The 23,142-nt window shown below is 43.6% G+C and overlaps 1 protein-coding gene across 3 annotated transcripts in view; it reads left to right on the top strand.

Moving 5' to 3' along the window:
- The window catches only part of SPEG (striated muscle enriched protein kinase), a 121,138-nt gene that overhangs the window by 31,692 nt on the left and 66,304 nt on the right, over positions 1-23,142 (top strand). For 2 of the 3 annotated variants that reach the window (XM_025167226.2, XM_088146343.1), the window contains exons 2-3: positions 15,811-15,900; positions 19,358-19,700. In XM_025167226.2, coding sequence (XP_025022994.2) covers positions 15,811-15,900; positions 19,358-19,700 — 433 coding nt within the window. The remainder of the gene's footprint in view (positions 1-15,810; positions 15,901-19,357; positions 19,701-23,142) is intronic. The other variant, XM_088146342.1, reaches the window with a different exon arrangement.

Here is a 23,142-nt window from a genome sequence, read left to right as displayed (position 1 = left end):
TGATGACTGGCACAAATCACCCAATGAGCTTTAATGAGTGTGGGTGCACTTGAACCTAGGTCTCCTTGGTCCTAAACGAATACCATAATCACTACACCTTACTGGTTCTCAGCACCTAAAAACCAAACATGCTTTTAAAATGGCATCAGCATTCATGGATCAGTGCCCGCTATTTGAGGTATGAAGTGTTATTCCCAGCTGGCAGATACCTGGCTAGGAGCAGAGAATATGGGGAGAAACTATGAACGGTGGGACTGGTGGCATGAAATGAAAAAGGCTACCTCTCTGAAACTCTGTCCAAAGCTTAAGTTAAGTGACCCTTCACAACACCAATCCTTAATTATTACCATCATCCTAGGCTTGTTACTTCAATTAATATTTCTAGTGGGACAAGGAACTATTATTAAAAGTTGTGAGCTGATTCTGTTGTAATTTCTCAAGTCAGTTCCTTCCCCTGACTGGTACACTTTGTCTCCAGTATGCTCATGTGCAAATGCATTTGCAAACCCAAGGGAAATAAAATAAATAAATAATTGGCTACATCCAGTGTTGGCATGCCAGTGGTTCTTTCCATCTTCTCCTTCTCCAGCCACCGCCTTTCCCACCTGCCCCCAAAATCTTCTCCAGAAAAGAAAAGATGGCTTTGCTGCTTCATTGGAGGAAAGGTTAAGCTTTATTCAGTCATAGCAGAAACACAGTGTACAAATGCTGCTCTGTGGCAGGGTTAATGCTTTGGAATAGCCTCTCCGCAGGGATCAGGTTAGAGCCCTCTCTGATGATGTGAACCCTTCGAGGTCGTCCAGACAGGGAACCAACCTGTCCCGTCTCCCAAGGTTATACTTACAGCCCATTAGAGGTGATCATCCAGAAAATGTTAAAAACAGAGTTATTTTGGAGGGCATTCTCATAAGGTGAGCACTGCGCCATCTTTTTCTCCTTATTTGGTTTATTTGCTATTTGTGTGTAGTTTCCACTGGGGGAGGAGTTGATTTTAATGCTGTTTTTAAGTGTACTGTGGATGTTTAAATCATTATATTGTGTACTCTGTAAGCTGTTGAGGAACATTTGATTGCAGTGGGGCATAAGATAAATACAGGCAGTCCTCGTTTAGTGACCACAATTGGGACTGGCAACTTGGTTGTTAAGCGAAGCGGCTGCTAGGTGAAATCATGATGGCGCGTACTATCTTACTTCAGGTTTCCTTTGCTTTACAGACCTGTGAAGGTCATAAATGCGAGGATTGGTCACAAAGTTACTTTTTCATCACCGTCGTAACCGCAAACAGTTGCTAAATGAGGCACTAAATGAAGACTACCTGTTAAATAAATGAGTTAAAAATCCATAGGAGTTCACTTATCAAAGATTAAACAACCTTTTTTTTGTCTGGCACTAAAAAGACTATAAAGTTGTTTCCTCCACAACTACCTAGTAAATTTTGCAAAATGTGTTATTGTTATTTTATTTATCAGATTTATTTATTTATCGAGTTTATATGCTATTTGGAATATGTTGTGGAATAAATACGACAGTAATAATGCAGACATGCAACAATATAGTACAATAAAAACAAAGCATGATCCATAAAGCATCATGACATTCACTGACCTGGTGCCAATGGCCTCCACAGCAATTCAGTCACTGAAGGCCTTCTGGAAAAGCTGAATTTTACAAACTTCAAGGAGGCACCAAGAGCAGGAGGCACCCTCACCTGGAGAGGCAAGCTGTTCCAGAGCCTCCACCCACCCACACACCCCAGTTCTAAGGTTGAGGATGTTATCCTATCTATATTTGTTAGAAGGAAGTACATTGAAAACAGGACAAATCTTTGAGTAGACATACTGTATATAAAATTGCACTTTTGTTTTATTTTGGTGCCTTCAAGTCAGTGCTGACTCCTGGCGACTGCCTGGACAGGTCCCTGAAGTTTTCTTGGCAAGATTTCAGAAGTGGCTTGGCATTGCCTCCTTCCTAGGGCTGAGGGAGAGTGACTGGGCCAAGGTCACCCAGCTGGCTTTGTGCCTAAAGGAGGACCAGAACTCCTGGTCTCCCAGTTTCTAGCCTAATGCCTTAACCACTAAACAAAACTATAAGTATTTTAATAAACATTCTTATACTTTAGAAACTCTTCTGGTCAGTTTATTTATATATATAATTTCCCAAAGAGTACAAGGAGGATCTCTATGACAGGTGGCATCATTTGCTGATCCAGAGTTAGGATCTAGTTAGTACTTGGTTCACTATTAGAACATCCCAGGACTGTAGGCTAGATGGGGAAGAAATAAAAAAAAATCCAGAAGAAGAAACAGGCAAACCACTTCCACATTGTTTCCACAAGAAAACAACATGTCTCTATAGTCACTTGGAGTTGAGCTTGACGGCAGGGAGTTCTGGTTTGAGAATAACAAATGTCTAATAAGAGTATACCTCTTTTCGTTCATGAATGTTGGGTAGTACAAGAAAGAGGTGATGTTGCTTGAATCTGACGTGTTGCTTGAATGAACATGGAGTATTATGAGGAGAAACGATTAGGGATAGATAAATATTGATTGTCATTATCCTCTTAACACCGATGCTAAAAGTATTGTTTTCAACCAGCAGAGCACTCCACTGATGGCAGTTTTGTCTAACCCACATTCTCTGGGGACCATATAAAAATGTCTTATGGGAGTGCCTCTGAAAGCTTTTCAGCCTGCATAGAAGTATTTTCCTTATCAAGTCAATCTGTTACACTGTTACATAAAGTGATGGGCTGTGAAGTGAATGACTTTGAGAAGTTTTGTAAACAAGACCATAGACAGCTAACACGTGCCTGATTCTTTTTGTCTGTATTTATTTATATGAAAAGCGACTCTATTTCTCTATTTCTCCTATGTAAAATACTTCTAACATCAAAACAATGGTCACTATTACATTCAGCCTGGTATGGTGCTATCAAGACACCATCTTAAAATAGAGCAAAAATAATCAAGATGGCTTCTTGTGGGAGGAGGGGGGAACCAGATCCCAAATCCAATTTATGTAATCTGTAAAAATAATCTCCTTTGGCATTTCCTGATTTTTTTCTTTAGAGATGGCTCACCTATACAGACACACACACACACACACACACACACACACAGGGCATGTATATATTTCCATTTGTTGCAACCTTATTCTGAAGTCTGTGATTGGATACATATTTTGTGATAAACCATAGTTTGTTGGATAAGCCGCAATTGGTTAGGTCCACACATTAAATTAAGAAATGAATGATAGTTTACAGACTAAAATGGCTGGTTTCATGTGTCACTCTAACCTAAAAATAAGCCGTGTTATGAATTTACATGATGTACAAATCCATCTTCTATGACATAGCAGACTCCCAAATAGAATTCATGGTCTGTAGACACCATCAAGGCTCCTGCGAATGGAAAGTCCACTAGGTAGAAGCACCACAATCTATTGCATCCTTCCCAAAGTAGATCAGGCCACTGCTATTATCTCCATCATCTCAGCTAATTCAATGGATGCAAGCTGATTGGGAAATATGGGGATTAGAGTCCAGTAAGTCCAGTAAGGCCGGAGGATACCAGGATGCCAAATTTGGTTTGGCTCGTGTGTTCTCTATAAAAGTATTAAAAGTATTACACCCTCGCAGTGCCTGGAGGCTGTAAGGGTCTGGATGGGGAACCACAAGCTTCAGCTGAACCCTGGTAAGACAGAATGGCTGTGGGTTAATGGCTCTTCTGGATCCGGGACTTCGTCATCTTTGGTGCTGGATGGGGGTAGCACTGCCCCAGACAGACCCAGTGCATAATCTGGGGGTCCTCCTGGACTCACGGCTCCTGCTCAAAGAGCAGGTGGCAGCCGTGGCCAGGAGGGCCTTTGCACAACTTCGGGTTGTGCACCAGTTACACTCTTTCCTGGATCAGGACGCCCTTCGAATGGTCACTCATGCCCTTGTTATCTCCCAGATAGACTACTGCAATGCGCTCTATGTGGGGCTAACCTTGAAGAATATCTGGAAGCTTCAGCTGGTCCAGAATGCAGCCGCGTGAGTTATTTTTGGGGCCTGAAGAAGGACCCGCATAACACCGTTGCTCCACAAGCTGCATTGGGTACTGGTTTGCTTCCGGGTCCAATTCAAGGTGTTGGTTATCATCTTTAAAGCCCTACATGGCATGGGACCAGGTTACCTGAGGGACCGCCTCTTCCTCATGTCTTCAACCCGTCCTACCCAATCACACAGAGAGGGCATGCTCCGGACCCTCTTGGCGAAAGAACTCCGACTAGTGGGGTCCAGAAGGCGGGGATTCTCTGCTGTAGCCCCCGCCCTTTGGAATAACTTGCCCCCAGAGGTGAGATTAGCCCCCTCACTCCTGGCCTTTCGGAGGGATCTGAAGACCTGGCTCTGCCATCCGGCCTGGGGCGGGGAGGGAAGTCATCAAGTGTGGGGTTGGCTAGCCCCTTAGATGCCTGGCGTTGCTGCCCTGAACCATTTGCCTCCTGGACTTTTTCCTTCATCTTTTGTAACTGTGTATATAGGCTTTTAATTGTATACTTATTTATTGTTTTTAATGAGTTGTGAGCCGCCCAGAGTCCCCATTTGGGGGGAGATGGGCGGGGACAAATTTAATAAATAAAATAAAAATAAATAAATTAAAGAGGAAGAGTTGCTGATCATTTAGCCTCAATAATATTCCGTGTAAGCAATTATGTGGCTCTTGGTGCCCTGAGGCACCAATCTTATAAAAGCCAGCCCATAATATTTTGCTGCTCAAGGCAGAGCAGCAAATGGTGTCCTGTGCTCCCTTCGCTGAAAAGTGCATTATAGCAATTTATGCCAGCCACATTATTTTGGCACCTGAGACAGAAACCTCGATTCATTGGCTCTTTCTGTTCTGGACAGTAAAAACATAATCATGTCAAATAATGAACCACTTGCAGATTTTTCCTCTCACTAATTATATGAACCTAATTATTTATATACCTAATTGGGAATGAGACCCATTTAAATCCAAGAGACTTAACTTTTAAGTAAATATGCATGGGGTTGGCTGTGAGAATAGTTACGTATGTAATGAAGACAGCCAAGATTCACAATAGTAGAATGTATAAGAAATACACGTGATAGAAGAGAAAGAAGGCAATAAAACAGATATTTTAGAAGTGTATAACTTTATTCTTACTTTAAATGGTAGCTTAGAAGATAGCTCACATTATATCTGAGATAAGCCAAGTGGCCTAATCCTGGACTGATTTACAATAAAAATGCTTTATGTACTTTGTAAAAGAATAAATTCATTTTATTCTCTATGGGGCTAGTATGAGTTTATCAGAAACTACACTGCTATCCAAAGTTAAGCAAATTTATTTATGCCCTCTATGAACTTATACAGGTTACCCCTCAGTTTCTCTTTTCCACAAAGAAAGGTCCTTTTTCTGTACTTACATAAAATTCTTGACTGACATATTCTTTGCCAGATCTGTTTTACACTTGTCTTTCCCTTCAATTATTTGTCATCAGCATCTCATTTATACTATATTTGGTTATGATAGTGCTGTTTTAATCTGAAGGCAGTAACCATGGCATAAACCTTCTTGAGTGGGTTTTGATATGGGAGCAACCTCGTTAGCTTGTAGTTTTACCTTTGAAGTTAAAAGTTCCTTTGGAGGTAAAAGTTATTTTGGAGATGTTCACCCAACCCAAGATACCTCACAAGAATGTGCAGTGCAAACTGAATTTCTTGGGCAAAAAGAGGCCTGCAGGAACTGTTTTCTTTCCATGGAAGAGAAGGGAAGGCTGATCACCCCAAAGTCTTCTTCACGTGACTTTATTGCTAGGTGGACTTTACTGATCCCGATGCTCTGGGCATGTCTACATTATAAACTTGTGTAGGTTTTATCTATTTAACTATTTGAATTGCCATGGCTTTCCCCAAGGCATCCTGGGAATTATAGTTTAGTGACACATCTCTGGAAGTTGTAGCTACGTAGTTGTCAGCCCTTTGAGGTAGGCCAGATCAAGAAACAGACAGTGCTGGGATTCTGGGAATGCTCTTTATTGTAATAAGATAAAATAACAGATTCTTGAAAGCCTGTTCAGGTTCTAGTTCCTTTTCTTGCCTGCCACTGGTGATAAAATCTCAGGTCCAAAATGTTTTTCCTGACAGCAGATGAATTTGCATGTGCAGGTTCTACAAACTTTTATTAATGAAGAACTCAGTTACATGAATATTGCACAGCTGTACCATGTAGAATGCCTTCAAAGATATTTGTGGGCAGACACTTTTTGGTGAGCAACAACGGAACAAGAGATTCTGTCCAAAACCTCCCGTGCTTCTCCTACAACAGAGTCTCTTTCTCACCCTTTCTATTTCCCCAGGACTGGGCCACTGTCCCCTCTCCCTCCCCTTTCCCAAGGCCTGAGCTCGGTTCCTCCACCCCACTTCCCTTCAGAGAACTCCAGTTCCCTAACAATGGTCAGAGGCTCTGTGAGATGCTCCTGAACAGTTTCCCCCTCCTCTTCCTCCAAAGTAATCAGGGAAAGGCAATACTGTCTCCGGATATGGAGGTGCCATTATTATGGCTCTGGCTGGCTGCTTTCCATACAGCGGTCCTGCCTTCCCAGGTGAGGTTTGGAAGAGGCAGGAGAGCAAGGCACAGGGCAAAGTCAGCAGCAGCGCTGCTGCCCGCTGGATCTCCGGGCGTTTCCTTGCGCAAGTATCACCAGGCCACTTTCTTCCCACTCTCATCCTCCAACCTCGAATGGCTCCGAAGGGGTACCTCGCCGGCTGCGGGAGAGGCAACCATCACCCCTTCTAACCTCGCCACCCCGGCTCCTCCTTCCAAGCCCTCCCTCCAGCCCCTCCTTCTTCTCGGCACCCCACCTCTCCGCCTGCGCTGTCATTGTCTCGGCGGGCGAGGCTCTGGGCTGGCTGGCACCTCCGCGAGCAGGTCCGGGGGAGGCAAAGGGACGAGCCAGGGGCCGCCGCTTGTGCGGAGGATGCGCCTTCTTCCCCGGCCGCCCCCATGCTCCGGGCCCGGTAGCCGCGTGGCCGCATCGCGCTGATCTTGGGGCGGGGGCCGCCCAGGGCGCGAGACTCGGGGGAGATGAAGAAGATCTGGGTGAAGAAACGTCTCCAGGTAACGAATCCCACCCCGGGGAGAGGGAGGGGCGGGTCGCTGGAGGCCAGACCGGGTACCCCCAGAGGTGGCGGGAGGAGGGCAGAGGGAGTGCCCGTCCCGGGGGCAGCCACGGGGCCCGAGCGAGGCGCGCAGCCAAGGTGGAGCCACCCGGGCCGGTTCCCAAGGTGCGATTCTCGCCGCTTTTCCTACAGGGCTTGCCTCTCCGCTGCCGCTCTGATGGGTGGGATTTGCCACAACATGGTGCGTGCGTCCGTGTGTGTATGTTTGTGCCAGGGAAGGGGTTACAGACCCTGCCCATCCGCCAAAAGCGCAGCTGGCTCCGCTGCTAGGCAGGCAGGGTGGGGTTTGGTGGCAACGGAGGGGTAGGCAGGGTCTGGAAAAAGTGGAAGCAAGCCGGAGCACGGAGGGAGGACCCGGCTCTTCACCTCAGATGCCCAAAGCGGAGGAGGCAGGGCAGGCCGTCCCGCTCAAGCCCACAGCCCCGGGGTTACGGAGGATGAGCACCTGCGTCATCGGGTCCCGTGCGTCAGCACCTGGCAGGAGCGCGGCTTCGCGTGGCGTGGACGTCACTCGGGGCCTCCAAGCCGGGCGGGGGGGGGGGGCGCTCCCTGTTGCTCCTGAGATGGGGATCAAGCAGGCAAACCGTCGCCGTCGGGGCATGTCCTCTTCGCTTTCATCTTATTTCACCTCTTGTTACCCCTCCTTTTCCAAACCCCTTGGCTGTTCTACCAGCTTAGGCGCCCCTCCTCTTCAGGGGAGGGCTAAGGAAGCAAGGGTGCCGGGGCTGACCATTTGACTTGGTGACAGCTTATGAGATTCCCAAATCGCCTGATTAGCAACTAGGCAGGCTAAGATGGGTAGATCTTTTACCTGATGTGCCCAGAGTTGGGGGGGGAGGGTTGTGGAGGAGCAGAAGCAGCCTATAGCCAAAGTAGGGTGAGGTACTGCTAATCTCTTCCCTCAAAAACGCTGAGTTTGGAGGCACCCCCAAACCCACATGTAGAAAAGGATACTACTACTAGGTAAAATGTGAGCCTATATTATCTGAGTTCGTTGTCCCTTTCCAATGTGAGCTAAGTAATGAAGGTGATGTGGGTGTTGCTGGTAGATATGTCCAGGGTTCAGAATCCTGGGAAGACTCTCACCAAGCAAGGTCAGTGAATGCCCAACCTGTGTCTGCCTTAAGATAACCTCAAGCACTTCTGCCTTCAGTGATGATGATACCTTTCTTGCCCATCCATCAAGCCTATCCCCCCCCCCCCGCCTTCTCTCATTTTAGTATTGCCTTAGTCGAGCAGGGTCTCTGGAGAAGGAAGGTGGCCACTTTAATTTTTGGGTAGCTGGGGTTATTTCCCATGAAATGGGTTTATTTTGCTTGCCCAGATGCCTCATTTTCCAACGTTCCAGTATTTGAACTGCAAGCAGTATATAATCTTGGAGCCAGGGTCTGCTCCTGCCATGTGCCTGACTCATGGGGATGCCAGCCAGATACCTGTTAATGGCTGTTGATTGCATTTTCATTTCTTGATGGAGGAATTATCCATCGGCAACAGAGCTTGTCTATTCATATATCTTCCTGGCAAGGCACGTGGGCTGCCAGCCAGCAGCAGCCTCAGTGGGGGCAAGCTGGCTTGACCAGAATACAAATCCAGCTGGAGCAGACCAGATATTGCATCTGCGTCCTGGGAGCAGTTTGTTCTTTGGGTTGGAGTTCATGAATTGGAGACTTTCTAATCCAATAAATCAGGCGTCTGGTAGCACTTTTTCTGATGAACAAAGCTTTTGTGAGCTTATGTCTTTTAATAGAATGTGTCGGTTGCAAAAGGTGCTACTGGACTTCTGATTTTTTTGCCACTGTAGACTAACACAGCTCTCCTCCTACAATTTATAACCCAATGAACTCCAGTCCAAAAGAGAAAGAGGAAAAGCAGGCACTATGTGGTGGGTGCAAGGTGTCTGTGTGGATGTTCGTTTCTCTGTGACAGCAGCATCCTATCTCTCACTTCTCACTGACTGATGCTGTCACTTTTCTTTTATTCACTGTTGCTCAGAGTATTTTACTTCAGTATTAGTATCATGGGAAAATCAAGTTAGTGAGCAGATTTGTTGGAAGATGGAACAGCAGGAAAGCTGGGGAGTAGGTGGCTCTGTGCCTGAGCTGTTCTGCGTGTGTGCATATGAATATGTGTTTACAAGCACATACGTGCTGTTCCATCACTATTCTTGAATTACAAAATCTGCCCTTTTCCTGATGGAAAGCACCAATGGTTTGTCCTTTGAGCAGTCCCCGTAGAGTTGCTAGCCAGTGCTGAAATTCTTTTCCACCAGAAGTCTGGCACTCTTGCTTCCTTGTGGAGATCCCTAGAAGAACTTCTTGGCAATTGGAGGGAGGGGTGATTTTTATCAAGGGAAGCCCGATTTTGTGTGCCGAGTGTCTGTGACTGTGCCTAGAAAGATAAAAGGAACAGAGGATAAGAACTTTGGGGGAAAGTAATGCTTCCTGGATTTGGGACGACTGTGCTGAGTGGACTGGAGAGACGAGAGCTTGGAATTCTACCACCTGAGGCAAGCTCTCACTTGCTCAAGACTGACCAGAATGCAGCAAAATGGTAGTTAAAGTAGTCTAGGGAGGGTTTATCCAGGGCCTAGAGTGGGGCTCCACTTGTTATGCTGGAAGGAACGCGGTAGGGAAGTGACGCAGAAGCAGAACCAACTGGCTCTGTTGGGCTTTCTCTGAGGTTGCCCTTATGCTGGGACTTTGGTCTCATTGGGAATGGGCTATTTTTCCCTGTGAGCCTTTCTATGTCATCTCACTTCCAACCTGTCTCTTCAGCTCAATTGGCCCATCCTGGGGTAATGCTATCTTTCTCTTCTTTTTCCTTTGCAGAAAAGTGGTCACTCACGGCGCTTTGGACGCTTCACGCATGGTGCGTTGTATTACTTCTGCCCCTTCCTCACAATGTAGTCCATTTTGGGGTGGACGAGGAAAAAGAAAGTGGCTAGGGGCCAGATGCAAAGGAAGGTGCAGTTTTGCACCTTTAAACGTCTGTGCAGGCACAGTGTATCAAGTCACTTGTACTTACTGCACAACTATTAAAAGTGCAGGGCCACTCTTCTTTTTAATACCTCTCTATCTTAAAGGAAGAGATTAAGTAGGAAAAGGCTCTAGATGGGTTTGAGGGCTGTGAAACATCTTGCCTTAGCAACCTGCATTGGCTATGTTTGCAGAACACAGTGGACCTCAAAGCAGTCAAACACATTTTCACCTCAGATGCTGTCCAGTCTATGGGTAATTACTTTGTAGTTCAGCGTGTGTGTACAAATCCATGGGTTAATTAATTGGGTTAATTCAGTAAGCCCTTGTTAACTATATGTTAGTCTGTGGTATAACAGAGTGGTGTTTCAGGAAGCAAGTGTATCTGGGCTGAATAGGAACATCTATTCAGCTTCAGCAGAACACAAATGTTCCACAGATCACATTTAGGAAAACATTGGTCTAAAGACCACCCCAAATGTAATGAAATAGTGAGCAAGCTTTTGAGTTCTCCAGAACCTGAGTCTTAATAAAGGTATTTCCATACTATAGAAATTGTGTGTGTGGGGGGTCCCTTTTATGGGCCAAAATGATTGCTTTTTCTTTCTATGTAGAGTAACATTAACTTCCGTATTCAACTTCTAGATGAAATTAAGGATGTGGAATCCTGTAGATCTTCAAATGCATTACCATTCCCTAAAATCTGTCTGGAGGGCCAAAGGTTTCCCACCTCTAGGTTAGACAGTTTCAAAGAAGGAGATCTGGTTATTAGTTATAATAACAAAAAATAGAACCCACCTAATGAGCATCAGTGTACTTTAGGTTATCAGATGTTGGGGATCAAATACAGAGGCTGGTTCTCACCTTCATGCTCTGTCCATGAGTTTCATCATAGCATATGGATAGCCAGTGTTGGAAACAAAATACTAGAGGAGGAATCTGGTTTGACCTAGTAAGTTTAGGCTATAATCCTATCCTCATTAGTAAAGAGTCTCACTGAATCAGTGGAACTAAGTTCTGAGTTGGCACATAAAATATTCCATTAGTCAAATAATGTGGAGGCAAGCACCACGTCAAGAGTGGCATTTACTTTGTCCACATGGCACTCTCCTGCTGTGGATCTTGAGAAGAGAAGGGCATAGACTGTGGAAGAGGTAGAAATGGTGTGAGGGAGGGAAGAATATGTGACTCGTATAGGTACATTTGAATAGGCTTTCCAAAGCACTCAGTGAATTCTTAGGGACATGTCTTTCAAACTTGCCCTTCTTTCAGCCCATGTCTTTTGGGCCACTGGCTTCCTTGTTTTGTTTTCCCTGAAATGAGCATAGCTGTTAACATCCTATTTCCCTGTTTCCTTATATGAATATGTGTCTGGGTTTCTATACATTGCATCCGGGCTTCCTCTTGTTATATCTATATACCTTGTTCTTCTAGTAATGTCCCCTGCATATAGAGCATTCCAGGTTTCTTTGAGGGTTACAGGACATATACATTCTATTCCATCATATTTTGGGATATTCTGGGCCTGGGCTGGTTTGGCAATCACACTTCATTGACGTGTGTCTCTCTTTCTTGCTGCCCCTATGGAAGCGAAGTTTTCCGCTCCTGCAGAAAGCAAAGTTACGGTAGGAACCGTGCTGTTATCCTAATTTGTCGTTTCATAGTCTTTTAGCATTTTTTGAATGCATTCTTTGGGGGGAGGGGAAGGTAGAGGAAGATTTGTATGCTGAACAGGCTGTGATAATATACCTGTGGCCATGGAGCCAATCCTTCCGGCATCAGTTTCTCATTACTTTGTTCACTATCTAAGGCTGATGATTCTATCAGCAATAAATGCTGTGTTTGCATGATACTCTTAATTGCAAATGAGGCAACTACGTTTTTATTTACTGTATTATGCAGACCCAGCCCACAAAAATAGTTTATGGTTCCATGTGAATTTCTGGTTGTATAAACCATGGGTAAGCATCATGTGCAAATGCAGCCAGTGAGACCAAAACATGTGGCATACTTTTTATCACCTTTTATCAACAAAAATCAGGTTTTTGGGGGAATGGTTGAGGGAACAACTTGACTTACTTCGTTCTTGCCATTATTTGTTATAGGTACCATAAATGCTCAGTTCTTGATCTGACTGCAGTTTACTTCCATGGCTCTTGTCACTGCTGAGCAATCTGCTGCCACCCAACCGATCAGTTATCATTTAAACTTTTCCATTGTGAGTTCTCATTGCTCAGTTGCACAGTGGAAGGCATTAAGCTGCAATTGCCAGAAAAATGTATTTTTTCACACAACTCACTATGCCTTAAAGGAGTACCAGGACTCTGCATTTTACTCAGCCGTATATGTTCTTCAACTTTTGAGTCCAGCATCTTAATAATTCTTCCAGCTCTTCTCTGGAAATGTGCAGTGGGCTTTTCTTTCGCACCTTGAACTTGGAGAGGAAATGCCTATTAAGACTGCATTGAATCTCCCTCACTGACCTTCTAGACTTTTTGAGTTGGAGAAGGAAGATGAAGTCAACAAGAATGGAGTCATATAATAGGTATATAGTTGGACTTTCCAAAAGCATTTGATAAAGTCCTTTATAAAGGCTTCTGAGCAAATTCAGGATATGAGGACAGAAGTTTTTATGTACTGGCTACTGGCTAAAGAATAGAAAGTAGTGAGTAGGATTAAGTAGATAATTTTCAAAGTGGAAACACGTTCAAAGTGGAGTTCATCTGGAATTAGAGTTGGGATCCATACTTTTGAATTTGTATAGAAACAATCTGGAGTTAGGGGCAAGCTGTGAGGAGGCCAAATTTGCTCTTAATATAAAACTGTTCAGGGTGATGAAATCAAAGGGGGATTCTGACTCTCCAAAAAGATCTAACTGGATTAGTAGCTGTCAAAGTAGCAAATGCAAGTTTACTGTAAGCAAGTACAAAGGGAAGAGTGTTACCTCCACCCACTCCCCCCAAAAACCACTGATCAGGAAAGGGATCTTGGAATCAGGATGGGTAGGTCAATGAAAATGTGCCGCATAACTTCCATAAAAAAAAAAAAAAGCAAATTCCATGCTTGAAATCCTTAAGAAGGGAATGAAAAATTTTATCTTGTTTATGGTGTCATGCCACAGAGAACAGTGGAGGACAGCTATCACCCTCCTGTACTTGTTTGTGAGCTTCCCATATTCATCTGGTGGGCTGCAGCATGTGACACCGCATGCTGGACTAGACTGATTGTTGACTGGATCCACCAGGGCTTATATGTTCTTATGTTCTCTGAAATTGCTGCTTATCTAAAGAACAAGCTACGTGTTCATGTTCCATGTCATTTTCCTCTGGATTTTTTTATACAAATAAAGAAATATCACAATGGACTACAAATGGAGTGGAGGAAAAATGGTTGGAAAGGACTTCATCCATTTCTTGCCCCTTATTTTCCTATTCTCCAAAAATTCACTGCATGGGAAAAGTATATAGCCCATATTTTTCTTCATCCCCTGATATGGAAGAAAGAACTCTGGTGTGGATCTGATCTGAAAAATGACAGGGAAAAATACCTTTTAAATCATCCACTGATCCTCTGATTAAGTTTATTCCAGAAGTGAAATGCTATGCAATTTGTCCCAGGAGTAGCTCTGACCTTGTGAAAAACCTTTAAAAGGTAATGATTTGGATCTGAACAGATGCAAGAAGAAAGGAAATGACTAAGCCTTCTCCTGCTAGAGATTTTCCTCTAAAAACTTCCCTCCTGCTGCTTTTACATGTTTTGCTGTTCCGAATTCTTGTTTAATGTGCATACTGTTTTGGAATTTTGCAGGAGATGGACATCATGCACATTCTTATGTGGATACGTGCTAAGGAGAAAGGGCCATCTGCATTTCTTGCAGTTTAATTTTATAGTTTCACCCCCTAATCCAGTATTTCTCAACCTTGGCAGCTTTAAGCTGTGTGGACTTAAATGGGTGGCTGGGGAATTCTGGGAGTCAAAGTCCACACAGCTTAAAGCGGCCAAGGTTGAGAAACACTGCCCTAGTCAGTCTGAGATGCAAAGATCCTAGGAAAGGGGCAAGTTGTTGAGAGTTGGAGCACGGACTGTAAGACTGCCCTTCATCCTCTAAGTCCATTTCCTTGTCTATAGAGAATGCCAGGTGGTTGTTGTTGAACATGTTTCAAAACGGGGAAATTTAAAATAAAAATGGAAATGCCACAGTGACAATAGCAGAGTCCAACCTCTGGTGGGGTGCATTGATGTGGGCAGCTTCTGCCACTACTGTTCAAAAAGTATTGCACCTATCCTATCTTTCCCTCATTAAGATAGATCACCTGATGAGGAAAAGGACATGGAACATTTGCAAATGGAAAATGATGCTGTTTTCTCCTCCCTGCTAAAAAAAAAAAAAAAAGCCTTTCTGGAAACAATCTTGGACTTTCCAAAACAGATCCTGAATGATGAGGTACTTGACACTATTTCATATGGGCTTTTGTTTCCCAGAACTACTTTCCTTTCTGCTGCTGCTCAATACTTCATTAAAACACTCAGAGAAAATAGAAAAGACACTCAAAATAAATAATATGAACATTAGTTTACAATAATGAAAAACAATTGTATATAAATTGGCCTTTACAATGTGTCTTCTCTACATAAAATCAATAAAGGAGACAATTTAATTCAATTAATGTTGACTGCTAACTCTTAATTGAACATACTCTGTAGGCTTTGACATTTCTGCCAGCTTCCCACTATTCAGCCAGCCATTCTTTTATAAAGGCAGGGGGAAACTTTTTCGCTGCCAACATTTCAGCTGTGACTACCAGATTCCAAAATAGTTTTTGTTGAGCTTGTTGAATTAATATCAGAATATCTGAGCAGCATTAGGATGAGGAATTACGGGATAATTTAACATTAATCCTATAACACCTAAGAAGCAAGTTTGCCACCAAAACATCTTTTATCATTGGCAGTAATGATAAAGTGAAAAAAATATCACTTTGCAATGATCTCCATCTATGTGTCCTTATATCTATCTATGTTTGTCTGTATATCTATCTATCTGTAGGTATTCATGCTTAATTGTGTAATACAGCCTTTTATACATCCCATATACCATACGCTGTCTGAAAATGATGTATTTGATGCATTTTCCCACCTAAACAAGAAATAATTTCTGTCTTTTGTTCCATGCTTGTTTAGATAGATGTGTGTGTGTCTGTGGGTGCATGTGTGTATGTATATCTATATTTATCTAATTTATCTTACAAGTTTTGTATACCACCCCATCACAAGCTGGCTATCTGAAAACTGTAAACACAGAAATCCTAAACTGATTATTTAAAAGTGTCTATATAATCATGTATTCAAAAAGTGTGATGAAATTTAAGAATTCTTATGATTTGCTAACAGGTGCTTGGATCTCTCAAATTAATGTTTGTCATGCATATTCTAGTTATTTGCAGAATTAGAGATTTCTCTTTTCCTCTCATTTTTAAAGTACTAAAAGCTGGACTTTCAATATGATATCAAGGACATCTGAGTCACATGGACTCTCTTTATAGCTGTTTTGTCTAGTTGTAATAAATCAGATTGGACACCCAGGATGAAGACATACACCAACTTCCCCAGCAAGGTCCTCCATTCACCTAGCTCTTTTTCTTGCTTAGACTCGGAGCCGGGAGAAGATGATGCCAGCAGTACACAGGTGACCCAACGCAGCCATCTCCAGGATGAGACAACCTATAGCTCTCCTACAGGTGAGCAGAAGCCAGGCAGGGAGTTGCAAAGTATTATGAACAGAACTAAAATTATACCTGAACTCCCTGAAGAAATTTGTGCTGGTGTCCCAGGCTGCCTGCCACACAGTGCCATAGTAATTCCAGCCTGCAACCTCCCAGTTATTCCCTTACAATTTACATAGCAGTTTTGATGTGATTCCCACCTCAAAATGAAGTGAGACACTGACACCTATTTTCATCAGTTATAATCATACAAAAAATGGTTTCCATCCAGATTTCCATTCCTTGTCTAAAATCTTTTTCTTGAACTCCTGGGAGATGGAACCTTAAATATAAATTGCAGGTTACACAGTGTCTACACAGAGAAACCATACTTATTTGACTTGTCCACCACAGACAAAAAGGATGTGCAAATCATTTTGTCCTGGCCTACTTTTGTCCCTAGTATCCAGGTTTCTTGGATCATGGGCCTCGGTGCAGCCTCTTGCTGATCACTACTGCTGAAGCATGAGAATTACTGCTTCCCTGTGACACTACTAGCTTGGCAGCGGCTTCCCTCAGAGCCAGGGCATATTGATTGACACAGAACTTTAATTTAATAAATAAGGTGATTTTATATCAAGGCATAAGGGTACGGCAAAAATCAAAGGGGAAGATCACACTATAGCCTCTCTGCGTTCCCTGCAGAATACCATCACTTCACATACCTCCCAAACATCCTCTCCAGGATGACAAGGAGAAAAAGAGTGTTAGGAAGATGATTACACATCCTAGAAAGGAATTTGTTTTTAACCAGCCTTCTATTTTGAATTAAGCAAATTGTCAAATCCCACACAGCTGGGCAAGATCAAGGAAGCAAGAACTACACCAATTTCAGGAAAGTATCTTTAATGCTAGTCTGGCATAAATACAGAATGTTGGAAATTGTAAGAGAAATTTCCCATCCTCTTTTTTAATGAATTAATTAAGGCAGTCTCTTTGAATGATTTGAAATGTAAAAAACTTTAGAGAGATTTTTTTCCCCCGTTCTCATAATATGGGGAAATCCAGAGTCATCCACTGGAGATTTTAGGACTGATAGAAGGAAGTAATGTTGATATAGGGAATTTGTAATGATTAAAAAAGGAATTATGTAAATTAATGGAAAATAAAATTATCATGGCCTGCTTGTGGGTTTCTAGAAGGCATTGGATTGTCAACTATTGGAAAAGATTATCTTTAGAAACACACAAGATCTAGATGCTCCAATGTGCTATTATATTCTTAAGGGACAAGGTTACACAGATAGGATTTGGTTTATTATCAAATCAAGGGTTGAGACCGCCAAAGTCAGGTATCAAATTTAGTTGGCAATTCAATGTTTCCCTAGATAGCATATTATTATTTTTGTGTTTTGCTTTTCTTTTTTTTTGTTATTAATTAAAAAGCAATAAAATTGTTTTAAAAATGTTTCCCTAGATATATCCATACGACTGAGTGAATGGGCCCCATTCATTATTCTAAGGAAAGAAACAGTGTTGTCCCCATGGACTTAGTGGTTGAAGCTTGATTTCCTAAAATTGGGAAATCAAGTATCAGGCATCAAACTGTTCTGGATAGAGAGGTGGTATATAATGCACAAGCAAACAATGTAACTAAGCAAATGTTGTGACTTTCATCAACGAGAAGGACCACAGCCAGTGACTGAACATGTTTTTGCATGAAGAAGATCCCCTTTCACTTCCTAACATCTTCATTCAAAAGGATTAGATAGTAAAGGATGGAAGAGAATTTCTATCTGAGACTTTGGAGAGGTACTGCCAGTGGGAGGAGAAATCATGGTCTAGATTAGTGTTTCTCAACCTTGACAACTTTAAGATGTGTGGACTTCCATTTCCAGAATTCCCCAGCCAGCATGCTGGCTGGGGAATTCTGGGAGTTGAAATCCACACATCTTAAAGTTGCCAAGGTTGAGAAACACTGGTCTAGATGGACAGATAGTCTAATGCAGAAATAGTCAGTTCTCTTTCCCCTTATCTCTGTTCTTATCTATACCTGGAAGCACAAAATTCTGCATCCTGAATAAACCTGCAGGGATTCTTTCTGCTGTTATTATTTTGCAGAGTTAATTCTTGTTTTGCTGGTCACGGAGAGACAGTGAGCTCCCTCACTGATGACATTAACAAATAAAAAACCAACAAGGGCTTTGTTCTCAGATTTGGAAACCAGTGTCCATATTTCTATGGGTTATGATCCTAAGCATGGGCTAAGCAACCAGAAATGACTTGTAAAGAACATCTTTTGGCAAGCATAGTTACTGCTGCTTTTTAACACAGTATGATGGGCTACTTGTTCCTTTAAAGCCTTAAATGCCTTTGGATGTACATTCAAAGAGCAAGCTCATACAGACGTTCTTAGTAACAGCTCCATGATAATGGAATTTCCTAAATTAATTAATGGGCAAGTTTAGCCATCTACTTCTTTCCATGATTTCTTATAATAAGAATAGTTGCTTGCCTCTTTTTGGATCAGTCCCCTTGAAATATTTTGAAGACGGTACTGCTGTTTTTTTTCAGTATTCTTTTTACTGAGCCATAATCGGTTACAAGAGAGGTCTGCCATTCTTTTCATCATTTCTGTGCCATTTAAAAAAATAGACACTCAGCAAAATAATCCCCAATGCCTAGTAGTGTGTGATTATATGGGGACTGAGGAATCCTCCCTGCTGGGTTCAATTCTCTACCTAGCCAAAGTAGATAATGTTGGTAAGGCACTTTCAGTAAAGAACCTACTAATGGGTTCACAGCACAACCGGGCCCTCCCAATACCACCTGTTCCCTTTGGTCCCACAACTTTGCCCTTATTTCACCCTCAATCCATGAGGAAGACAGCTTAAGTCATCATTAGCTGCACTGATATAAAAGTGATATTTTCCCTTATTCTGACACCACCCATCAAAATATATGTAAAATCGGTTATGCTTTACACCCCCTCATGTGAAGGGAAAATGCAGAGGTGTTTGGAAGGTCTTGGGCTGTTCTGGGTGGGCCTCCTCCCTGCCGATCTCTAGCCAGCCTCCACTTAGCTATTACCCTCCCGTTCTTAGCACGTCATTATCTGAGATGCTTTCATGCTCTCCTCACCTCTTTGTGACCTCAATGTCTCTCAGGTATTAAAATAATACTTAGTTTAATGCCAGAAGCTTAACTTTGTACTGGCGCTGCATTCTGCTAGAAAATAAGAGGTATTCTCCTGAATGAAGCAACACCTGTAAAATCATGAAATATTACAGGTCCTTCTGGGAAAAAAAAAAAAATAGAAGAAGGCATTTATTTCATAGCTCTTGCAGCTCTACCAATCGGCGCAGCGCGGTACCAGCTCCAGCCCTCGTCCATGGCTATCGGGGCTTCCCACTTCTAGCCCAACACTGCGTTGTCCCTCAAAGGGAAGGCAGTGCCCAGCCCCATCGACCAGGTCTTGATTGTCTTTCTGGCAGGGGAGTCGGACACGCTGGTGGATGCCTCCATGAAGACGACGCCGACCTCGGCGCCGGGTCTGTCCCACACAGATGAGCAGGCCAGCTGGTCAGAGAGCCAGACCACGGTACTGGAGAAGGATCCAGAGGCTGGGCCCCCGGTGAGAGGACCTTACCTACACCCCAGCATTCCAAGGCAAGCACCTGCCGAGGCCCGGCACCTGGGGGTGGAGCCGCTGGTACGGGCGTCACGGGCGGAGCTGATTGGTGTGGCCCCGGGGACCGAGGACAGCCTGTCTCTGGGGAGCGACCCCTACGGCAGTGCCTTCAGCCTGTACCGGGGCCGTGCCCTCTCCCTGCACGTGTAAGTAGCCATGGGGCCGTGGAGTGGGGTGCAGGGGCCATTGTGCTGGGACCATCATTTTCCCTAATCCCCAGTCATGATCCCCAACTATGCACCACTAAATCCCTCCTGAGCCCCTTCATCCTAACCCCAATTCCCCTGTCATAGCACCTTCCTTTCACAGTCCTGACTGCACTCTCAACCTACTGAAGCCTCCTATACTCTGATGTCATTTACTCTGCTACTGCCTCCTCTGTTGCAGCCTCTTTCTTTCCCTCTACAGTCCTGCTATCACTCTTAAAGTTTGTGGTTGTGAGGCAAAAAATTAGAGGTAGGTATTGCCATCCTCCCTGCCTCCGTCCCTCGCAAGCCGGCAAGCTCCCATATCAGTCCAGGAAGCAGTTCCTTCAACCCTGGCTCTGTTCCTTCGCTTTTGTAGTTTAGGTGCTGCATTATTATCATGGAACCTCACATACTAAACTTAAAAGAAGAAAAGAACCAAGAGTGCATTTATTACACATATCTATAGAACAGTGGTGCTATCTTTTGGTTTGAATTCAAGTGTGGTAAACTACCTTAATCTTAAACTGCATGATAATAGTGGAGGGAGCTAGCAAAAACATTGCCATGACTAAGTGAGCCATTTCAATTTACAAATTCTGGACCAGTGTGTGTGTGTCTCTCTCTGCACATGAACAAACACACAATATAAATTTGTATCTTAGGCAATATTAAGTACATAAAAATTGCTTGTATTTCATGCAAAATCTCCCACATTTCAGTGGAATTTATATCTAAATTGGGCTGATCATAAGTTTAGTTTGGATAGGATAATGCAACAAGAGGAAATAAGTGAATTCTGTCTCAAGGGGTTTTTGAACTATAGCTCTGTTGCCACTATCCACCTATTATTAAACATTTTCAAGTGTATAAACCTGGCAATACCTTAGGAAAAGGGAGATAGGATTAGAGAAAGCGACACATTTCATCAGGATTAAAGCTTTGTTTCATCTTCTCCTCCCCATCCCTTAAAAGCTGCAGATCAAGGGCAGCAAATTGGAGTCCAGCAGATATTTTGGACTGCAAATATTATGATATGAGATTATGGGTTATACTGGCTGAGGTTTATGGAAGTCTAAAACATCAGGAGGTCACCAAATAACCTTACCCAGCAAATTACATTGTATGATAAATCAGACCCTGAGTTCCCAACCAAAATCAGGAATGAAATCAGGTAACATCTGTCAGGGAATAAAAATCCACAAATAGGAAAAGAAACAAAAACAGGTATTATTTGTTATGCATTGCCCTTATTTAATATTAAAGATTTGAAATACAGTATTCACGATTCTTGAATTGCACAGAGTTGGCACTGACCCTTTGGATAACATGTATCACTGATCTTTCCCTAGAATGTAGAATGGCAACTCTTGATCATTCAGACTGAGATTTTATTTACTCATTAGGAAAAATTGTATGTCTGCCTGTATTATATAAAATAATCCTAGGTGGCTAACAAACAGATATACAAATAATAAAATACACAAAATTAAAAAACACCCTCGCAACAACCTTCCCTAAAAAGGGAGGCTTGTAGACTAGACAAAAGTTGTCCAATACAGTTGGGTCTAAGGATGTCCTCTTGAGAAGGAGGTGAATCATCACCTTTTTCAAGGTAGGCAGAACACATTCCCCCTCACCCACACACAAAGGCATTAACTTGTATCCAGCCACAGGTCATCTCCCAGGAGGCCTTGACCAGCCAGGTGGATCATGGGTTCAGGACACAGGGGACAGAGCTCAGAACCACAAGGACCCTACCTACTTCCTCAAGACCAACTGGCTGAAACTCTGCCCAGATAACTGAGCAAAGACATACCTCCATCATTCCCATAGGACCCGCCCAGCTTGTGTCCAACTCAAAGCAAATCCAAGTGACTTTATCCAACAGAATAGTCCTAGAACAGTCCTCACAGCAGCCCCACAGGGGTTCTTCTGGTCCCTTCTTATATAGGAGGCACCTGGTCACTTGAAACAGGGCTGCTGGCTGGCTATCTGCAGATGTAATAAGAGAAGTAAGCCCTCTTTGTTGCTCTCATTGCCACAAAATAAGACGTATCTCTTGTGTAGTTTCATCTCCTGGAGTTGCTCTTAAACCAGGGGGCTCTACAGGAGCCATGAACACAGAGTCTGTACAAGTGCAGTCTGATCCAAAGCCCTCATTGCATGCTCATTCCAAGCCATGAGTAAGGCCTCAGCTGAACCATGAACCAGAGCTTTGGGAATAACTCCAAGTTCCCTCTGAAACCTCACTGGGTCCATATGGTGCCTGGAGCTGGCCAGTCAAATAGGCCCTTCCTCCCTGCAGTGGGGGCTGGCCCCAGAAAACCGCAAGGCCAAGAGGGAATGTGTGCCCATGACAAGAGATTGATGATAACATCCCCCAACCCCAGATCACATTGTCATAGCCCAACCAACTCTGTGAACTGGGCCCCCAGTAAGTTGAATCAGGTCCATAATTGCCATGGTGGCCATGAACTCCCAAGCCATCTCTGACTCTGGGCCATAGAAGGCAGGTGGAGATCCCCTAGAACCATACGTCTAGGGAACGCCACTACCAACTTGGCCACAGAATCAAGGAGCTTTGGGCAAGGAATAGGCAGCTATGTCTGGGGCAGCACTCTTAAAGGCCACTGGAGACTTCTGGATGACAACAGCCACACCCTCACCCCTACCATGGAGTCATGGCTGATGCCGCACTTGATACCTGGAAGGAACATCTCCAAGAGAAGGACATCCCCGCCCCCACCCCATATGCCCCAACAGGTTTTGGTAATACACACTGGGTTGGCCCTCTCATCCACAATCAAATCATTTTATAGAATTTGTGAGACTTACCATCCCACCATCCAGCTGATTTTGAGCACATACCCAAGATACTGTAAATAAAAGGTACCATAAATCCATGTTTCCTTCTGGCCAATCACACTTGCAAAGAGATGACACTTTTTGGACTGAGATGGGAAAGGAAGGAGAGAAAACTCTGTAAGAAGAAAAACACGTGCTTGTTTTTCTCATTGCACTGTGGAGAGGTTTGAATTTTGTTGAGCTTCCAGCATGCAGCTACTCTGCATGCTGGAAACAAGTGTTCCTGAAGTAACGGGAGAAAGCCAACCCTGTTCCTCCGAGGGTGACCAGCTGCCTGGGTTCTTGAGAGTTTGCAGCAAATTGCCTGTGCTTTGCAGCTGGCATCAAATGAGCCCCAAAATGTCTCCTGCAGCTCACATGGATTATTCTCCCTGTGTGGTAGGATGCAATATGCAAATCAAGCATAAAGAAGCATTCCCTTGAAAGAGGTAAACTGGGATGTTACAGAACTAGAAGAGATGGCATTTGCTACCGGAGGGATTTTCCTTCCCCAAATTATTGCTATCATGGCAGGCAAGCCTTGTATGTCCATCAC

The sequence above is a fragment of the Python bivittatus genome, unplaced genomic scaffold (assembly GCF_059951505.1).
Source record: "Python bivittatus isolate LINGU-HERP-01145 unplaced genomic scaffold, Pbiv_v1 ctg000480_np1212, whole genome shotgun sequence".
Lineage (NCBI taxonomy): Eukaryota > Metazoa > Chordata > Lepidosauria > Squamata > Pythonidae > Python > Python bivittatus.
Note: the sequence above shows the minus strand (reverse complement) of the source record. Positions and strands in the feature narration are given on the sequence as shown.